This window comes from Vidua macroura, chromosome Z (genome assembly GCF_024509145.1).
Source record: "Vidua macroura isolate BioBank_ID:100142 chromosome Z, ASM2450914v1, whole genome shotgun sequence".
In the NCBI taxonomy this organism is placed as follows: Eukaryota; Metazoa; Chordata; class Aves; order Passeriformes; family Viduidae; genus Vidua; species Vidua macroura.
Window position 1 is genome coordinate 37,257,272 of NC_071611.1, and position 20,034 is coordinate 37,277,305.

The 20,034-nt window shown below is 41.2% G+C and overlaps 2 protein-coding genes across 2 annotated transcripts in view; one reads left to right on the forward strand and one right to left on the reverse strand.

Annotated features, from left to right (window-relative positions):
- Positions 1-5,498, forward strand: part of TTC33 (tetratricopeptide repeat domain 33) — a 45,991-nt gene extending 40,493 nt beyond the window's left edge. Inside the window, exon 5 of the mRNA XM_054002640.1 lies at positions 2,174-5,498. Within this exon, the coding sequence (XP_053858615.1) occupies positions 2,174-2,524 (351 nt within the window). The 3' untranslated portion in view covers positions 2,525-5,498. The remainder of the gene's footprint in view (positions 1-2,173) is intronic.
- A 3,434-nt stretch (positions 5,499-8,932) lies between these two features.
- PTGER4 (prostaglandin E receptor 4) lies at positions 8,933-19,032 on the reverse strand. Its single transcript, XM_054003226.1, has 2 exons — positions 18,152-19,032; positions 8,933-11,094 (listed from the first exon to the last, which is right to left on the reverse strand). Exons 1-2 carry the CDS (start codon positions 18,980-18,982, stop codon positions 10,501-10,503), a joined length of 1,425 nt encoding a protein of 474 aa, XP_053859201.1. The 5' UTR covers positions 18,983-19,032; the 3' UTR covers positions 8,933-10,500.
- Positions 19,033-20,034: the final 1,002 nt, after the last annotated feature.

Here is a 20,034-nt window from a genome sequence, read left to right on the forward strand (position 1 = left end):
TAAAATACTTCAAAAATACAGATATTTCAAATACTGTAATTCCATGAGGAAGAATGTCTCACAGAAGGTTTTACATTGCACTTCCTTACAGAAGCAAAAGCAGATACATGACTGTACTGATAAAAAGTCCTGTAGTCCTTATATGCAGGGTCTCTAAAATCACAGCTCCTCTTTAAAATGAGGCTAGAAATACTGATTTTATGTAGTGTCACTGTGTTTTCCTAAGTGTGACAGGAAATTGGAGAAGGATATTTACATCTCCATTAGGGAGAAAGAATTAAAAGTACCACTGTTCTTTTCTTTTGTCATAATATAAATTAATGGCTTTGGGCACTGTTCCAGTGGCAACATAAAATTTTAAAGGGATGAAAAGTGTGTGTTTTTCAGTTTTATATCACTGCTTTAAAATTAATCCCTCTGATCTTTTGCAGCACTTAAAAATTTACTTCATTATTTTGTTATTTCTTTATAAAAATGCCAAGCACAAAAACTCTTTTCTAATAGATTTACTAAGATGATCTTTTTATGCTGTATTGTATGAATCATCAAAGCAGCTTTGATGCTTACCAAATGTTATTTATTGTGCCTGAATGTAACTATATAGACATGTTTTAATTAGGGGACGTCTTTTATGGAAAGCTTAAAATCAGATGGTGTTTGTTTATATTTTGTTTTCAACAAATATAAAAATGAACATTTAGTGTTTACTTGTTGTTCATGGGTCCCTGAAAATTAAAAGCTAGCAAAGTTGAATAAAATGACATTGTTTTATAAGAACTAAACTTCAGTTCTTCTTCTGTTCAAAGTTCAGCATGCTTCTGCTCTTCAGAGCTGGCTGTGGACCAATAATCAAGCTTTTTTTTTCTATCTGGAATTGAAAGGCTGCTTTTTACAACATCAGTAATACTGATAGCATAGGCAACATTTCTTAAATCTGATTTTGTATCTCTTTCTTTTGAGTTCCCATCATATGGAGTCCATATATTCATCTGTGCCATCAGAAGGATGAACTATCAGTTTCTGTCAATGCAGAAGAAAAGTTGTAATTTTCCAAATTAATTGGCATAAACCAGTATAAATATATTATAAACTACTTATGATATATTATAAACTATTTATAATATATTTTAAACTACAACAGAATATGTAAACTATGGTTTACCATGTCTTTAAAGTTTTAATATTCAAGTTGCCAGAACTCTTCCCAAATACCATACCAATCCGTATCATCACAGTTTTCCCATCTTACAGGAAAGCTTCTGTAAATGTCATAAAAGAGTTTGGTCACTAAGGTGACCCATTTTGTATGACTGTACAGTCATAAATGTGAAATACACTCATGCTTTTGTGTACATGTACCTAAGTTTGAGGGGGTAGGTTCAGCCTTGACCACTGTTAAGATAACTACAAGACAATACAGTTGTAATTCTTGGTGTAGCTTTTTTCTAGTATTGTAGCAACCTCTTATTTTAGATGGTCACACTTTTTTGTTTTTAATTTCTCAACAGCTTCTCTGTTGAGGATTTGTATTTGTGAGTATTTTCCCAGTTGAACTGAAAGAAAGGAGAAGCATCACTAACTACACTTACTTCTACTAATACTATGTTGTTTATAAGATTATAGAAGTTCTTTCTTAAAGCAACTGTCGAGGTTTGGAGTTCATTTGGCTCCTTCTGTGCATTTATTTATGTGTTTTTAGAACCACATGCCTATTACAGAAACTCTTTACCATGTGGCTAGTTTTAGTGTAGTGTTAGATCTGCATGTGAAATGAATGCATTCTAATTCAAAGGCAGCAATACCAGTGATACTTAAAATTCCAGTCATCCATGTTCTGTATTTCTTTAAACCATATCTCTCTGCTTTTGCCTTTACTTATATCTGGTGATGAGAGAAAAGTGGAATAGGAAACCATCCAAAAAATTGTTTTTCCTTTTACCTTTTTAATAACAACATTGTTTTTCATATTTGACCTCTTTATTTGTGCTCTTGTTGCCAGGTACCTAGTTTCATGCATTTTTGTCCTTTCAGACACAATTGTTTAGGGGTGAGTCTGCTATTGAACCAAGATGAGGGAAGATTGCTCCAATAAAGACGGGAATAAAATGGCTTTTGGCTTTGCTCAAATGATATATATAATTCTTTTGTTGTTTCTTCCTTGTTCTGCTTATAGGCAATCCGAAGCTTCCAGGTATCCTTACACATCTTTCCAATGAACCCTGAAGTATGGAAAGAAGACCTTTCCTGGGCAAGAAAACTACAGGACCAGCAGAAGGCCACAAAGACTGAGTCAGGGCAAACACTGGCAAAAGGAAAAGAGCTTGTACAAGAGTCAATCCCAGACTACGACTTTGAAAGTGATGAAATTGTGGCAGTCTGTGCTGCCATTGCAGAGAAGGAGAAAGCTCTTTCAGCAGCTAAAACGATGGTGATTGTGTCTGCTTCAGGCACAGTAGAGACTGTTACCGAGCAGGACAATTGTCCTGCAACTCCTGATGAAACCCTTTTCATCAGGGCCCGGTAGGGCAGCCTCATGGGTTGTCATACCCATAGTTTTAAGAACTGCTGTTACTTACTGTATTTCGCTTGTTTTGTGCTTGTTCTTTTTTTATAAAATGGTAGGATAGCCTACAAAAGTTTAAAAATTGAAGTTATTTTTCTTTCCTTAATTAAAAAAGTAATGACTGAGTTGTTGTTCCATCCGTACTTATCAAAAAGAAAGCCAAGAGTTGATTCTAAAAATTCTAAATTCTTACAACCAAATGTAATTCTGAAATGCTTAGCTGCATTCTAACAGCTGCTTTCATCTTTGTGTATTTCATAATTTTACAAGTTAATGCGTACATTTTCCCAGTAATTAGGAAAGTTTTATTTAAACTGTAAAAGTTCTGTGGTTTATCCCCAGCTGGCAACTCAGCCCCAAACAGCTGACTGCCTCCTGGTGGAATAGGAGGGAGAATTGGAAGAGTAAAAGTGAAAGAGCTTGTGGGCTGAGATGGAGACAGCCTAATAGGGAAAGCAAAAGCTGCGCATGCAAGCAAGGGAAAACAAGGGATTCACCCACCAGTTCCCATGGGCAGGCAGATGTTCAGCCTTCCCCAGGAAAGCAAGGCTACATGATGTGTGACTTGGGAAGACACTCAGAATGTCCTCCCTTCCCCTACCTCCTTCTTTCCCGAGTTCTGTGTATTGTGCTGTGAGATTGAATATCCCTGTCGTCAGTTGGAGTCAGCTGTTCTGGCTTGTCTCCTCCCAGCTTCTTGTGCACCCCCAGTCTTCTCACTGGTGGGGTGGGATGAAGAGCAGGAAAAGGTCTTAACCTGGTGCAAGCACTGTTCAGCAATAATAGAAACAACTGTGTGTAATCAACACTTGCCAGCACAAAATCAAAACGTAACCCCCTACTTGCAACTCTGAAGAAAATTAAATCTATCCCAGCCAAAACCAGCACAAAAAGAAAAAGGAATGTTTAAAAAATATTTCAATCACTATTAATTAACATTATTTTTCTTCCAGTAAAAGTGTGAACTGTTTTCTGTTATTGACAGTCTTTATTTTCATTAAGATTACTTGTTCTATGAGAATGTTTCTTATGAAGCAGGGATGGATTATTATTTTGTATGTCTGTGTGTGACAGATCTGATTTGTAGCCAAATCAAGTAGAAACCTTTGTGTTGCTTTCCTTGATGAGTGGGTTAAACACTTTATGATTAGATGAAAGGAAATGCTTTACCAGCCAAGGCCCTGAATGCTTAGTTACAACTAAATGTTTCACCAGAAGAAAGAACACTGTTTGTTACTGAAACTGGCCTTTCCTTATCTTGTGTGCTCTGCTAGAGACATCACCAAAAGTAGAATGGTGGAAGTAGGAGATATGGCTGAATTGTATCGTATTTGGGGCTTTTCTTTCCTAGTGAGGCTAATCTGATAAAGGGAGTCAATTTGCTTTTCCTATTTCTTATGACCTGCCATTAAAAGTATGGTCTTAGGGAAAAAAACCTTAGTTTTCCAGGATAGCACTGCTGGAGTCTTCCTTTTTATCCTTTTTGGATTTTGGATGCAGAGGTGGGCAGTGAGGCATACCCTGGGAAATTTTTTTCAGGGGAAGGTGGCAATTGGCTCCTCACACAGGCAGTTCAGAGAAATGAAATCAGGCTGTTTTTTTGATGTGCTCTGTGCTGAGACTGTTCTTATGTTATTGTCTTGGAGACATGGTAGAGATTATCACATCCTAAAAGTACTGGGAAAAAAATGGTCCACTGAGGAATTCCTGAAGAATTCAGTTTGGGAACATGAAATTAGTACTTGATTTTGGTAAAATTTTGTATGATAATGGATAGTTTTATATACAAGTGAAACTTTTGAAATCAGTAATCTCTGCACTTTTCAAGTCTGATTTCTAATTCCAAAATAACACATTTTAAAAGAAAATAATGTTGCTTGAGAAGTATAATGTTTTTGCAGTGGAAAATGCATTGCAGAAAAACTATCTCAGATAATACTTTCTGTTTATCTGATATCAGAATATATTTAAGAAGATACATAAAGTTTTTTAAAAATACCTAATTGCCCTGATGTACTAGGTTTTAATTAATTTTTGCAACATTCTCCCTGAATGTTTTATGTATTTTTGAATTTTTAGATCTGTGCTTGCATGAGCACAACATTCACACAAAAGCACACCTTTTACTATCTTCTGAATATTCAAAATAATTAGAACTACAGTGGCATAAATATATTAAGAAATGTAAAACATCATCATGCTATATTTTTATTTCTTCATTAAGTTCAGAATTATTTTAAATGCTTACTGGATAGGCACTTGATTAAGATATGGTTTGATAATTCAAATTATTAGAGTTGAAAGATTTCTTAATCTTTCTCCTATCAACTTAATCTAGTCAGCCATAGAAGAGTTAGCGTGAGAGGGGTTTGGACAAATTTCTTCAAAGAAGAGATCTTCTTTGGCTGGAAAAGGAGATGTGTGAGCTGTTCTAGGGTACGTTTTCGTTTTGAAGGAACTTGGTTGTATCCACCTCATCTTTTCTTTCTTTGCGCTTTGTAATTGCGTCAGTGTTCTGTCTTTACTCATACAGGAAGGGCTGCTGCCCTTCTCTCAGAGGCCTGTGTTATCACGGAATCTTTTTCCATTGAAATGATTCACAAAGTTCTTATTGACTTCAGCACTGCAGGGCCAGACTGCTGGAGGGGTGTACATCTGCACCATCAGGCTGTGCCAGTCTCGAGGGGTGGTGGTTTCCATCTCATGTACTAAATGTGTTGTCCTTCTGATTAGATTAGGTTATGAATTCTAAGTATTGTCAGAACTGTAGTATTTTGTAGAGCAGTTAAGTTCCTGGGACACTCTTTTCAAACTGGGGAGAAGTTCAAATAACGATGATTTTAACATTGTTTTTGTACAGCATGCCATGTTTTGCATGTATGTAATTTTCTGGATCGGTTTGTGGTTTGAATAAAATACTGACTTCTGCTGCTTAGTGATGCCTGTTGATTCTTTGAGTTAAAACAAAAATAAGTATTATTTCCCATTCCAGAATGTTTCTCACTTAATAATTGGCTTTTGTCTCTGGTGAACATGTTAATTTGTTTCAGTAAAAAAGGAAAGACATTTTGGGGAAAAATATTTAACAAAAGGTGATGCTCAGAGCTTTTAAACCTTTCAGGGATATCTACATGAGATGGAGCAAAAGGAGATATTATCCAAAACAGGATATTAGTGAAATACACTCCCTCTTTTACATTAGAAAATTATTTTTACTGTCTGTCATTATCATTAGTGGCAGTGACTGCAGCAGCTCTCATGTGTTTGCCTTCCATATGAATCACATACTAAAGTGTTCAACTGTTGCATTCAAGAGAAAAGCTCAAGAACAACACTGGGTTAGATGGATTCATTTTGATTGATTAAAAAAACTACAATTAAACATTCAGATATATTTTTCCCTTTGAGTCCCTTTTTAGCCAGTGGAAAGAATTATACAGCCTCACAGGGCCACTCATATGCCTTGTTAGATAAGTATCAGAATTCTGAGTTGAATCAGCCTCCCAAGGTGCCTAATTATTTCCCTTGACTACAAAGGAAGCTCAAGGCAACTGACTGGCAGTTAACCTCAAGTGCTGAAACTCAAGTGCATGTGACTTCCATTCTGATAGATGGAGGTAAATATCTTTTAAAACCTTAAATTTATGGTACTGAGAGAGAAATAAATCCTTTCTGACAATACTAGAGGGTAAAAAAGGAATAAGGATAAGATAACACAACAGTGACTCTTACTTGATAATACCATAAAATACCGGATTTTAAAAGTAGTCATGGAGAGGATAAAAAGCAAATGGAGAAGTTTACTCTGGGTTTAGAGATCAAGATCAGAGAGGTAGCACTGGAAACTTGCTTGCCCACACAAGGTAAGTTCCCTCCCAGTTCTAAAACCAAGGGAAAGGAGGTAAAATACTAGCATTGAGATGCTATCTTTAATTTATTTTGAGTTCACAGAATTGCTAGAAAACTACAATGACTGTAGTTAGGACTGAGGCACAGGAAAGCAGACGCATGTGGGCTTGGTTTGTTGACAGGTTGCAGGAACTATGTGTTTACTGTAGGTCACTGTCATGTTAACATGGTGTTCCCAGATATGCTGGAGTCCCTGGGCTGTGGTATGTCCAGAGGGGCTGGTTCTGGAGCAGGAGGGGCTGATGGGCGCGGGTGACAGCTGAATCCTGCCAGGTGTGCTGCCTGGCTTTTAGGGCTGATTTCCTAAGAGCCATAAGGCTAGGAGCTGTAAGGGCTGTAAAAGATAAATGATCAAAGGCAAAGATTAGATGAGGGGATAAAGCTTTGGTTTCACAAAGCAGGAGATTCACTGAGTTTCTAGGTCTGTAAAGCTGGCAGGCCTACAAGAGGGCCTGGAGTGCAAAGGCCTGGTGGTATTTGGTAGTTTTAATAGTAAATCTGCCTTAAGTGGACCAGGTTTGCTCTTGTGTCTGGCAGCAAAAATAAAATGTCAAAAGCTTCCTGACTTAGGATGTTGGCTGTGCCATTTGAAGACAGCAGATTACACTGATCCTGGGCATTGGCACTGGTCCTGTAGCGTCAGTTCGGGTCAGGCAGCACGGGTGTTCCCGACAGCAGGAATGTGTGAGCCTGATTGAAAACAGCCCAAACCCTCTGACAGTACACCCTACACCCTTAACCGTTCATAAGGCTAACTTACCATGGATCAGAGATTCAAACTAATCTACAGATCTTCACAGAAACCACTGTCTGGTACAGATACTGGCTCTCATCCTGCCTGTGGTGGGTGATCCTCCAAACCCTGCCACAGGACAGGGGCTTAAATTGAGTTAGGGCTGGGGTTTGGGGTGTGGTTGCAGGGCTGGAGGTCTAGCAGTGTGTCTGTAAAGGGTTCAGCAAAGCCGTGATCTGGGATGTGTGGGCAGGACACACTGCTGAAGTTAGGGAGGGGGACTGCCAGTTACAGGACGAGCAGGGTGGACAGAGTTTGAGAGATACAAGTTTGGTATGAGAAATTTTTGAATCAGTACATTTTCTGTAAACACAAGGACTGGGGAATGTGGATGGTGATGTGAAAGGCCATTCTGAGGGGATACGGACCTCTGGGGTTTGGGAATATAGGGGAGATATTGATGTGTGAGAAAGGAAATCCTTTTGTATATATGGAAACTACTCATAATACCTAGCAAGAAAATAACCTTTTAACCTCCATATGGCAAATTAGACTCTTCAAACCTGCAACTTTATTTTAGACTTGTTAAACTCAGAGAGGCCAGGGAATGTAGTTCAGTAATGTGTCTGTGATCAGCACTGTAGGAAGGAGCTAAACCTGAGTGGGACTGTGAGGCAGGTGAGTGAGATGTCCCTACTGTCACCCTTAAAAAGGCACACTTGCCCAGTCCTTCTGCCCAACTGCTCCTGAATACTCATCTGTGCTTGCAACAAGACAACAGATGTGCTCTGATTTTGCCTTTGTGCACTGCCGTGGAGCTGTGGCAAGCAATTCCAGTATTGCTCAGAAGACTTCATGGGCTGCTTGGGAATCATGGAGTTCATTTCTGAGGGAGTTCATGTTGATAATGAGTCTAGTCCACTACTGACACGTGAATGCTGGTGGCAGGAGGACCTCAGGCCTATTGTGTCTGCTAAGGGAAGCTACTTAAGATGGTCTATTCTTGCTTAAAGCTCTTTCAGACCATGTGTAGTTCTCATCAGTAATGATGACAAGGAGTAATAAAAGCATGTTAATTTAATAATTTAAAAATTAGTGAACCCCTGCTTATTTAAATACTAGGACACTATAGATATTTAATTCTGTCATTGCATAAAGTACCAATATTGGTGTGCTGCTGTGGGCCAGCTGCAAAGGTTGCATGTGGTGTTATCTGCCTGTGGCAGTCCCACCTTCCTGCTCTGCCAGGTGCTATTTCCTGTCTTGGGAAGTATGTTGAGTCTGTTCTATTTGTATGTCACTAGCAACAGACCATAGTGAGGTGGTTTAATTGCAAGGAATTCAGGCAGATCTTTATCTGTAGCAGTAGTAGGAGCTTGGGTAATACTATTCTCCAGCTTAACTGGTGAAAAGTGGCTGTTGCTGCTGCAAATATTTGTGTACAGATTTAAGTTCACTTTCTATATGTATGAAGGCAAACAAGCTCAACTCCCCTGTTAAAGGAAAATGTCTTTGTTCAAATAAAGAATTTCTGTGGCTCTGTGTCAGTGCTCTTGGGGATAGTTTTGAAGACAGCGGCTTCTTGCTGATGATCATGCTGTGGTGTTTTGGAAACTTGCAGGACGAAATATGTTTTGGCAGTAGCTGAGTGCAAAGCATTCCAAGATGGGAGGCTTGTTAAGGCAAGGAATTGGCACTGAATGGCAGACTCATGTAGACATCTGAGATCAAGCAGAACATTTCCATTTAATTGTGATCCCCAAAGTTGCTTTGGTCCATACAACTGCTTAAACATATCAACATAAGGCTCAAGATTTTAATTACAATGTAGCATTCACATGAAAACACTTTAAGCAGCATAACATGCTTTGTATTTGACAAAACATCCCCCAAATATCTGTACAGAATTATTTTGATACACAGTCTTTCTGGAACAAGATCTAAACCTTACAACATAAAACACAAAACTCCTTTTTGTCAGTGGTTAACAGCTGGTTTTGGTGATGTGTTTGTCATCAAAACTCTAGCAACAAATGCTTTTCAAGGTGTTTAAGACTGCAATATAGCTCTATATAATCTATACTTTAAATGAAGGTTCTGCTTCCATGGTTTCATACATTTATTTGATGGAGTATCAGATTACACTGTCATAAAATTCTATTTACTATTTAAAGTAAAATGATAAATGTTATGAAAAAATACCTTTATTACATCAGTGATGCTTTAACTAAAGTGAATATTAAGACTATTAACCAGGAGTTGAAAGTTTCAGGCCCTGATATTGAAAGCACTTTTATATGTCCTTAACTTTACATGCAAGGAGTCTCCCTGGCAGCAGAGGGACCACTCTGATGGGCAATGTTAAGTGTGTGCCTAAGATGTGCAGACTGTGGGCCAAAGTATTCAGAGAGGCGCGTGTGTATTACGCAGAAAAATGTCCTCAGAACATAAATAAAATCTGATGTTTTTAGTATATACACATACTGAAAACTAATATTCTTAACTGGAAGGATATGTTTTCTTTTTCTCTTAGAAAGGCATATATTCCCATTTCACTCAGAAAGTGCTTATGTATTCTCAGCTCGAGAATTATCTCATCAGCTGTGAATCTAGCATGAACAACAAATCTAAGCTAAGAAAGCCTTATCAGCAGGAAATACTGAGGGAAGAGAAGGCTGGCAATCATTTCTATATACCTTGTATTCATAACAAACCTTCTCATAGAGAAGAATACACTTTTAAATATTTTCAATCCTGATATATATATACAATGATAAAAATTCACATTTTCATGCTTTAGTGAGACACTTTAAAATCCTGCTGCAGGCAGCTCTCAGAGTGGCTGTGTCCAGTTCCTAGCAGCTGCCTCATATTCAGCTCTAGTACCAGAAGCTTAAACTCTTGATAGCTGAGCAGCTATGGGGAAGGAACAAGAACAATTCTACCAGACTTGGAAAGGGAAAGAAAAGAGGCAAAAAAAGCAAGTGATGGGGTCTTTCTATTTCCAGAGGCACAGCAGCTCTCCTGTGTCCCTCAACAAGACAAGGCAGTTCACGTTTCCAGTCCCATCAGACCTGCTTTGTACCATTTCCAATGCAGGGCCCAAGTGCAATGTCTGTTCCACACAGTCCTCAGTAGTCTAAAGGAAATGTACCCACCACACAGCAAGAGAAAAATAGCCCTTTGAAGCACAGCTGAACCCCTCTTCCCACGAATAGGCAGAACACCTATCTATTGCACCAGTTTTTCCAATATACCAGGAAGTATCCCCAGGGTTGATGCCTTTCATGGCTATCTATATGCACTTTTCTGACAAATTCAATGTCTCTGTGGGGAAGGTGACCTGGAGAGGGCCACTCTTGGGTGCAGAGCTGGCCCCGCCACCAGAGCTGATTTCGCTCACCAGGAAGACGCTCTCGGAGTCGTGTCCCTGTGAGGAGTCCGAGGTGTCAGAGCTCTGCAGTGTCCTTACGGATGTGGTGTCGGACTGAGCAGAGCTGGCGCTGGGGCCCGGGAGCAGCATGCGGCCCCCGACACTGCTCTCGCTCAGCTCCGGAGGGTACAGCAGCGTCTGGGAGGTGCTGCTGATCTCCCTCAGCTCGCGCGAGATGAAGGAGGGCGACTGGCTGGACACGGCAGAGGAGGTCCTGCGCCCATCCACGCAGTTGAAGTTGCCCCCCGAGTGCTGCCTCCGCGCTCCTCCAATGCGGCAGAAGAGGCATTTGATCTTTTCGATGGCTTTGCTGAGCACAGTCTTGCGGAGGAGGATGTAGATCCACGGGTCCAAAATGGGGTTCACCGAGGCAATGCGGATGGCTTGCAGGTCAGGGTTTTGCCTGACATCTTCCACCGATTCAGGTCGGTACAGCTGGTTCACGAAGACACGGACCTACCCAAGGAGAAGGGGAAAAAGACACAATTATATAATTGCATCAGGATAGAAAAGCTTACGCTTCAAAGCAGAGATCTAGATTTGCAAATGTAAGCTACGACAGAAGAGCAGGCTGGCAAAGTTTGGTATCTCAGATTGGCAGCCATGAATTTGTTTATGGAAATAGCAAAATAAAACCAGATGAAAAGTTTAACACCTTTGTGTACCTTTGGTACACATCAAGTCTCATGCAGCCTGTAAAGAGGTAACTGACTGGGGAGGCCTGACCAGTTCCTCTAGCAATAATCACTTAGAAATGAACTGAAACACACACGATAATCCAAGTACATGAGACTCTGTAAGCAAGTCCTGAGTTGTCAATTCCCAAGTTTAGAAATGTATTTTCCTGGCACCTGTTCTTACTGGAGCTGTTTATATAACTGCAAGTGTTTGCTTGCTGTAGCATGGTTTAGAAAAACAGAAACGTAAAAAAAAAGAAAAGGAGGAAAAAAAAGCCCCAAAAGACAGGTCGCCCAGCTAGGAGATTTTTAACAGGCCAAGATATTGAGATTATTTCAGCACTGGACTACTCTGGACTACTTACAAAAATACTGATGAAGTGGTCAAGAGTTTAAGATGTTGAAGTTGATGTGTGACAATTTAATTAGTGATTCTAGTTTATCATGCACTAATTTTAAAACTGAAGGGCCCTGTCTTCTACACAGAAATGTACTCTTCAGCTTACTCTGCTAGTTTCTTCTTCAGCTGGTATCTTTCCTTGTTTAGAAGCCACTTTTGTAAATACTGCTGTAAGGCAGAGTCCACAATGGCATCAATTGTTTTGTTGATCAGTCTCAAATAGCTCTTCTCCATTTTAGCAAGACCTAAGCAGTGTCCAGTTAGAGAAAGGCTTAGGAAAGCCACCGAAAAGTGAATAATGGAAAATTCTATTTTCTTCAGGTTCCTTAAGATAAGTCAAAATAAATCCCTTAATTATATTTTTATCTGATACAGTAAAAATCTAGTAGCAAAATTATGAGGTTTTTAGAATCTCATCCTTGGGTCCTGAAATGAATCAAGGCCTGCCTAGCTATGAGGTTACAGTCATGAAGGCAAGCAAGCATTTAAATAAATGAGCCAAATTAGGATAGCCCTCATAAGTAATTTTTTTACATGTCCTCTGCGTGAAGCCATCCAAGTCTGGTGGAAAATTTCACAGTTCTTGAGAAATTTTCTTGCAGGAGGGCAATGTGGTGGCATTCAGCCATGTCAGTGTTTAGAGATGGAATATTCTCCAAAGCTATCAGTGGTATGTTTAGAATAACGCAGAGTCCCTCTGTGGAAGCCCTGTGCCTACAGTCTCTCTCAAAAGGACTGTCAAATTGAAGATTGAGTATACTTCCTTTCTCAGTACTTTTCTCTTGATTTATGGGTAACCTAGTGAACTCAAGATATGGGAAAATGTTGAATTTATAAAGCAATATAGTGATGCCAGTTTTATCCACAGTTACTTTTCTAATGATTTATAACACTGCAAATGTCTTCCTGACTACTAATTTCTTGGCCTTATTGATCTGCTTCATTCAGGTGCTTCAAAGAGTATTCCTATGCATGACAAACTTATTTTTATGGCTTTTGAAAAAAAATTGTTAATAATCTTTCCTCCTTTTTTTAATATTTGGCTTTATTTTATACTATTTTAGACATAATTTTATTTTTCATTATTAACTTTATTTATAAATAACTCCATTATAATTTTATTTATAAGATTGTAATTTTATTATTTTATTTATTATTCTGACTGTTTGTTCTGTAAGCAGCTTTCCCTATTTATGCTGTTAATAAAGATTTGTAAATAAATTATTCGTAATTAATTAGTATTAATTATTATTCGTAAATAAATTATTTGTAAATAAATAAGTTGTTGCTCCCAGGCAACACCGCTAGATGGCGCGGCTGCCCCGCGGCGGGTGTGGATCTTTGCACAATATATGTGTGTGCGTATAATGTGAATTTATGTACGAGGTGTATGTGTACATATGTATAATATGTATATGTTTATGTGCATAATGTGTGCATACGTACCACAGGTGTGTGTATTTGTGTAATATGTATATGTGTATGTCTATAAAGTGTAGATATGTATGATGTGTATGTGTGTATATGTGTAGTATGTATAACAAATCCACCCAGACCGCCTGAAAACCAGAAGGCACACTTTGAAGACAGCTGAAGAAATACACAGTTCAATTCAACTTGGAGACCTAGCTTACATTTTTTTTTTTAACTCAGAGCTATAGTTACACGTCAGTGATTTAATAGTCGGATTGTTCTTTTGATAAGCAGCACGTGAAATTGAGGTACCTATTCCACCTCTTTCTGCTACCTGGCAGACTTTATGGAAAGACAAAAATGTCTCCCAGTGCTCACTCTGTGGCTTAAAAGGATGGCTGAAAAGGATTATTGCTAATGGTACAGGACAGCTCATTTTATGCTCTCTGCATGCTGTATTTCCTTTTGACAGCTATGCAGCATGTGGAGGTTAACGATTCACAGAGTGAGCCTAGTCATTGAAAACTCTGATTGTACAAAACTGTTTCTACTTCCCAAAAGAGACACATACAAAATTAATTCCCCAGAATGTCACATGCATTTATCAGTTCAGACCTATTGTTGTCTTACATTAATCACAATAGAGTAAAAATTTATCCGTGTAGGAAGGTAAGTTCTATCCTTCTTTGCTTACTGGTGAAACAACATTGAGTAAAGGATCACTTAAAATTACAGCAAGACATGCACCCTCTTTTGGCTACAAGTCCTCTGCTGCAGGAGGTTACATGGTAAAAGTTATTGCCTGCCATCTTCTCAGCAAGTGATAAGTAAGTGGAATGCGCTGCTAAATAAATTATCTAATCTGATGCTTGGATTTGTGCAATTTCAAATCCTAATTAAAAAGGAAGCAAACTAGAACAATTCAGATCTCTAAAAAATAGGTTTGTGTATTAGGTTTGCAGCTGTAGAATTCAGACAACGTATCTTAAGAGTACTAGCAGTTTATTTGCAATTAAGAACTACACAGCTCTAAGGTACACCAAGTTTATGCTCCAGACAGGCACTTTTAAGATCAGAGTCCTTGTGCTGTTTGCGCTTTTCCTTTTTACTAACTACAGATGCAAGTCATGACTTCTAATCCTATGAGGCACTATAAAGTGACTTTTGTAGTTACAGTCACACTTGTAATTGCTTCCACAGCTTCTACCTGCCCTCAAAATCTCCCCACATGCTGATATGATAAATTAAAAAAACATATAGTAGTAAGCAGGAACGAGTTTTGCAGCTCCACAAGCCAATCACCTTTGCCCTTCAAGATCTTACTGTCTGCTTGGTGACTACTCCACTGCCAAAAAATCATGCCTGACACCTTGCAGTTAGTCATGGACAGTCCCTGATACTGAAAAGCTGCAACTAGCCAAGCCAAGCCAATTAGATCAATTAAACATCAAGTTAGAAAATCCTATTCATTTCATGCAATAAACAAGATGTACACCCTGAAACATTACATTTTATTTTTCATATCACCATAATTTAACAACGTTCAGTGGTCAGAATGAGAAAAAGATCACACACTTAAAGTTTTTAAGAGTATCTGACAGACTGCTGGAGTGAATTCCAGACTTTCAGTAGTATGTGCCTATTTACTCTTGAAACAGCTTGTTTTTTTTAGAAAGGCCAGATAAAACTTTCTGCTCTCTTCTTGTCGAAATCTCTTCTAATATAACTTATTCCATACATTTTACACTATGTAATTCTTATTTTTAAAAATCTCAAAATATTTTAAGAGATGACATAAGCTGTGTGGAGTCAAGACACGAGTCAGCACATAAGTTACGTGCTTTTCTTACTTAATTTTTAAACTATTGTCAGATTCATGTCTTTCACATCCTCTTCTGCACATTGAGAATACACCAGTTTATATAAAGTTTCCTTCACAAATCCATTTTTCATTCTTTTTTTTTTTTCCTTGATACATTTGATCAGCCTTCTCTCAAGTTTATTTAGCATTTTGCATAACCCCCCATAATTTTGTTACAGCACTTGTTACCTTAAACTTTTGCAGACTTTATGAATAATCACTAAATCTCTAAACTACCCTATGTGTAAATCATATGCTGAAGCATTTCATTATTAAAACCTGCTGTTATCTGTGACTCAGTTATTTCAGGGCTGTTTAATATTTCAGGTCTTAAATTTTTTTCTATCAAACCATAATAAGTGGTTCCTGTTGGATTGACCCCATCTGCTATCTTACTATCTTGTGAAAGTGTCTAAAATGTTAGTAGTTTATGTGTCTTTTTCAGAAGTTGCTTTTCTTTGACTTACTTGATGGTTTATTGAGCTGAAATCATCAGCGGGAAGTCAGCTCATCAAAAGAAAACTTAAGTCACAAAGCACCCTCTGAGCCTGCTTTGTGTATCTGAATCATGCTGGCACCACTTTTATGCTTCTTGATGACTGCCAGGCTGAACTGAGGACTCCTTAAAACTCCTCCGAGTCATGAAAATGTAAGTCTATTAGTATATATTAGTCTATTAGTCTATATTAGTAATCTACCTACTTCACCTAGTGGCTCTTTCTAGGGAATTATACTACAAAGGTGTCACTTCTCTGAGTTTCCCCATTCTTAACCTCAGTGTCCGTGCATCCAGAGGGCTTAACACAGCAGCATACCTGGCAGTTCGTCATGGCACAAAGTAGCACAAGTGGCTGTGGCTTATTCCCGCAGAGGGAGGCAAAAGACTTTAAAAAGCTACTTAACAATGAGGAAATTTAACCACACTGGACACTGTGATGATGTGTATCTATGTGGTTATTTGGGTTTGTTTTTTCAGAAAAAGCTTCCTTTTATTTTTAGTCATCTATCTAAATGAAATGAGAGCTTCTTACGTCATTTTAGATAGAGAAAATACATACTGCTTTAGCAGGTAAAAGCTAACTTATGTGAACATTGCCAAGGTAATACTCTGCCTTTATATGAAGTGAAATCAAGGTCTGGGAGAGCTCTACAACTTTTATCACCTGCACCTTCACATACTTCTGCTATATGCAAGTTTTTCACTAGCTACTGTTTAAATAATAAACCTTTTGCCTCACCCAGGTTCATTAATTTTAACTCTCAACAATCCAGTTCACTTTCTGGTAAACCCTCCCTCTTGATTCTCGCCCCTCACCCCCCCTTTTTTTCTAAAGTATTATTTAAAAGACTGCCTAGGTGCAAATGGATATAAACTATTTCATTTTGCATTTCACATACAGACTTCTCAGCACTCCTTTAGATGCTTTGCTACAGGATAAGGCTTGTTTTCTGAAGCTGCTTAAGTCCATCACATCATGACACTGTATTTAATTCAGAGAACTCATTCTCTGCATTTACCAAGCACCTCTTTTGAAAATGCAGTATTTTTCTTTTGTGAAGTAGCTGTTTTGATGCTAGATTAATCAAATTAAGTACTGTCGCCCGCCAGTACTGTCAGGGTTTCGGCCACCTGATGCATCCCAGTGCAGCGAGTCAGCCTACACCTGCTGTTTCTGGAGCTGGACTGCAGGGCAGGCTGGCACAGTTCCTCTGTCTAAGGCATGTGCTCCTCCCAGGGACACCCTGTGTGCAGCTCAGACAGCACCTCTCAACCTCCTTTGGACGTCAGGCAATGAACACATGGCACCACGCTCAGTCACGCCTTGCCACCACACCAAGTGACAACACCAAACGAGAGAAGATGGCCTTTGGTAATGGCTGGGACCCTGGTGCTGCAGCACAGCCACACTTCACTAGCTCCTGTTTGTCAGTAATATGGCAGCTCTGACCAACCCTGCCATTACAGCTTCTCTGAGCAGGGGGACAGACTCGCTGACACCTGAGTCCTGTTCACATGCACTTCTCCAAACTTCCTTACAGTCATATACACTGTTTTGCATCTCCAGCTGGCCAGCTCTATTTGACATACATGGCACCCCCTCTCTGTGACAGGAATCACCCTACTGACAAGAAACATCCTTTAAAAAGTCCTTCTAAAAACACCTTCTGTCTGACAGCCACTGCTTTAGTCCCTACACTGTGTTTTGTAAGATGGAAAATAGGGCAAGCCAACTATTTGTTTAATGTCTCTGAGCCAGACTAGTACAGGATTTTTGACAAGCTTTATTATGGCTGTTGGCAAGCAAGAACTCTGCCTCTAGCTGGTGGATTTGGGTTTGTCTTTCCTGAAGACAAGGTCGAGGAATAGAAAAAGCATGTGTTCAATTTAATAACGCTAATTGTATCAGCCTTTTCAGAAAAAGAGCAAACAGTTAGTTGTAATGTTGTTTGACATTTCAGTGTGATCTCAAGGTTTATGTGGGCCAGATTCCTCCAACACTCATTTCACGGAGCAATACACCGACAGATGGTTCCACTGAGTTCACTCCTACCACTGTGTGGGGAACTCCTGAAAGGATGCCTATATGGGATCTACCCCAGAGGTGGTGCATGAATCCCTGAGGAGTGGAACCTTAACTCAGGTTTTGGTTGTGAAGAACTCTGTATGTTACTAGTGCCAAGTGAAAACAACTCTGTCCTCCTTTGGCACATCAGGGACTCTTGCACCCAACAGCAACACCATGCACATTTTAAAAACACACTAAACAGCCAGAAATGCAGGCCAGTCCCAAGCCTCACTTAACACAAATTAATTTTGCAGGTGGAGTTTAAAGTGCCTTTAGCACTCAGGATTTTACTATGTAGATTCCAGTTGAACAGTGAAACAATTATTGAGATTTTTGGCACTCTATTTTATCAAGTAAAGGGCTCTAGGACTTAAGCAGCTTTCTTTTTGTGTAAATGTAAATTTACCCAACTTTCTCTTATCATGCATGTATGCTAACAGCCATTGAGTTATTGTAACAATTTGTGACACTAACTACAGGTGCCACAAATAAGCACTTATTCCAACAGGAACCTGTTTGACAAGCAGACTAGGAGAAGAAAAGATTCTGTAGTAAGGGTGATGGAACAGAAGAAGGGTTGCATGATGTTACTCACCACCAGAGGAATGGAGCAGATGACCACGACCAGGGAAGTGGCAATGAGCAGAATAACCATCTGGATTTCTGCTCCAGCCATCCGACGGAAGCTCCGGCGTCTGCGAAAGTCAGATAAACGGCTGGAGGTGGTGTCTGTCCCCAAGGACGTGCGGCGCATGAACTGGCGGTGCATGCGAATGAGGGCCACACACACCAGGATGTTGCAGATCACAGTCACCAGGATCAGGAAGGAGCTGAAGCCCGCGTACATGTAGGAATATGCTGCATGGGTGGACACGTTTGTTCGCCAGTCTATGAAACACCAAGTGTAAGGGTACTGCAAAGTAGATTTGCCGAGCCCCATGCTGGGGAGGGCGCAGAACAACACGTTGGAAGCGTAGATGGCAAAGAGGGTGAGTCCTGCCAGCTTCTTGTCTACGTAATGGTTGTAGAAATAGGCATGATTGATGGCCAGGTACCTCTCTATAGACATGGCACAGATAATGCTGAGGCCAGAGAGCCCAAAGAAGAGGAGGATGAAAGAACTGTACTCACACAGTGCAGCTCCTCCTGGCCATTGGTTCTGCAGATAAGTGGCAATTGTGACCGGACTCACCAGGCAGGTCCCCAAGAGATCTGTGACTGCCAGTCCACAGACCAGTGTGTAGAAAGTGGTCTCCTTCTGCTCCTTCCTGGACTTGCAGAGCACCACGATGGCTATGAGGTTGCCCACCACGCCGAAGATGAACATGACAGTGGGGATAGTGGGGGGCTTCCCGCCTTCGGCCCCGCTGGCAGTCCCGTTGGCGGAGCCGTTCGCAGGTGGCATGATGGTGGGGTCGAATGACATGATACCCACGCTGCAGCTGGCGAGCTGGGAGACGGCAAGAACGGGTCCGAAAAGGAAAAGCCGAAAAGCAGAGGGGAGAGGGTTGTATAGTGCGAAAGTAAAAATTCAAATGCGCGAGATAAAAAAAAAAAAAAAAAAAAAAAAAAAAAAAAAAAAAAAAAGAAAGTGGCGTGTTTCAAGAAAGAAAGAAAGAAAGAAAGAAAGAAAGAAAGAAAGAAAGAAAGAAAGAAAGAAAGAAAGAAAGAAAGGAAAAGAAAGAAAAGTCCTAAAATGAGGCCGAACCGGGGTGTCGTCCGTCAACCACCGACCGCAGCCGAGAGAGCCAGGGCTGCCTCTTCCTGCCGCAGCGCTCCGCGCCCAACCCGGAGCGGGATCGGGGCGGCCCGAGCGGAGCCGCCTCACCGCCTCTCGCACCGACTCCGGGGAGGGCTCAGCGCGGCGCTGGGGCGGCGGCTCCAGGTGCCCTCGGGGCGGCGTGAGAAGGTGCCGGAACGCGGTGGCCGCAGCTCATTCCCCGCCGCCGGCCAGCGGTGCGCGGCGCTGCGCGCTGTGCGGAACAGAGCGGAGCGGAGCGGTGCGATGCGATGCGGTGTCGGCCGTGCGGGGCGCGGGCACCGTCTCAGCCCCCGCGGCGCTCCCGCCGAGTTTCGCCGGGGAGGGCGGGGGCGGCCCGGGCCGCTCCGCCACCGCTCCCCGCCCTCTCGCCCCATTGGCCGCGCCTGGCAGGGCAGGTTGCGCGGGGCGGGGGCAGGGCGGGGGCCGGGCGGGGGCTGGGGGCACCTGTGCGTGCGGCGCGGCCCCGCGGCGCGGCCCGTGTGCCCCTCGGGTGCGGCCGGCGGCAGCGCGGGCTGCTCGCACTGAAAGCGCCGCGGCGCTGGACGGCGTTTGCCGCGGAGTTGGGCTGTCGCTTGCCCGGCCCGCCGTGCTCCAGCGTAGGACCCGGGGAGGGGTCCCGCTGTCCGAGTGCCGGGCCGAGCCCGTGTCACCCCCGCGCCCGCCGGGCCGCGCATGACAGAGAGGGGCCCGACGGGGTGACGCCGCACAGGACGGCC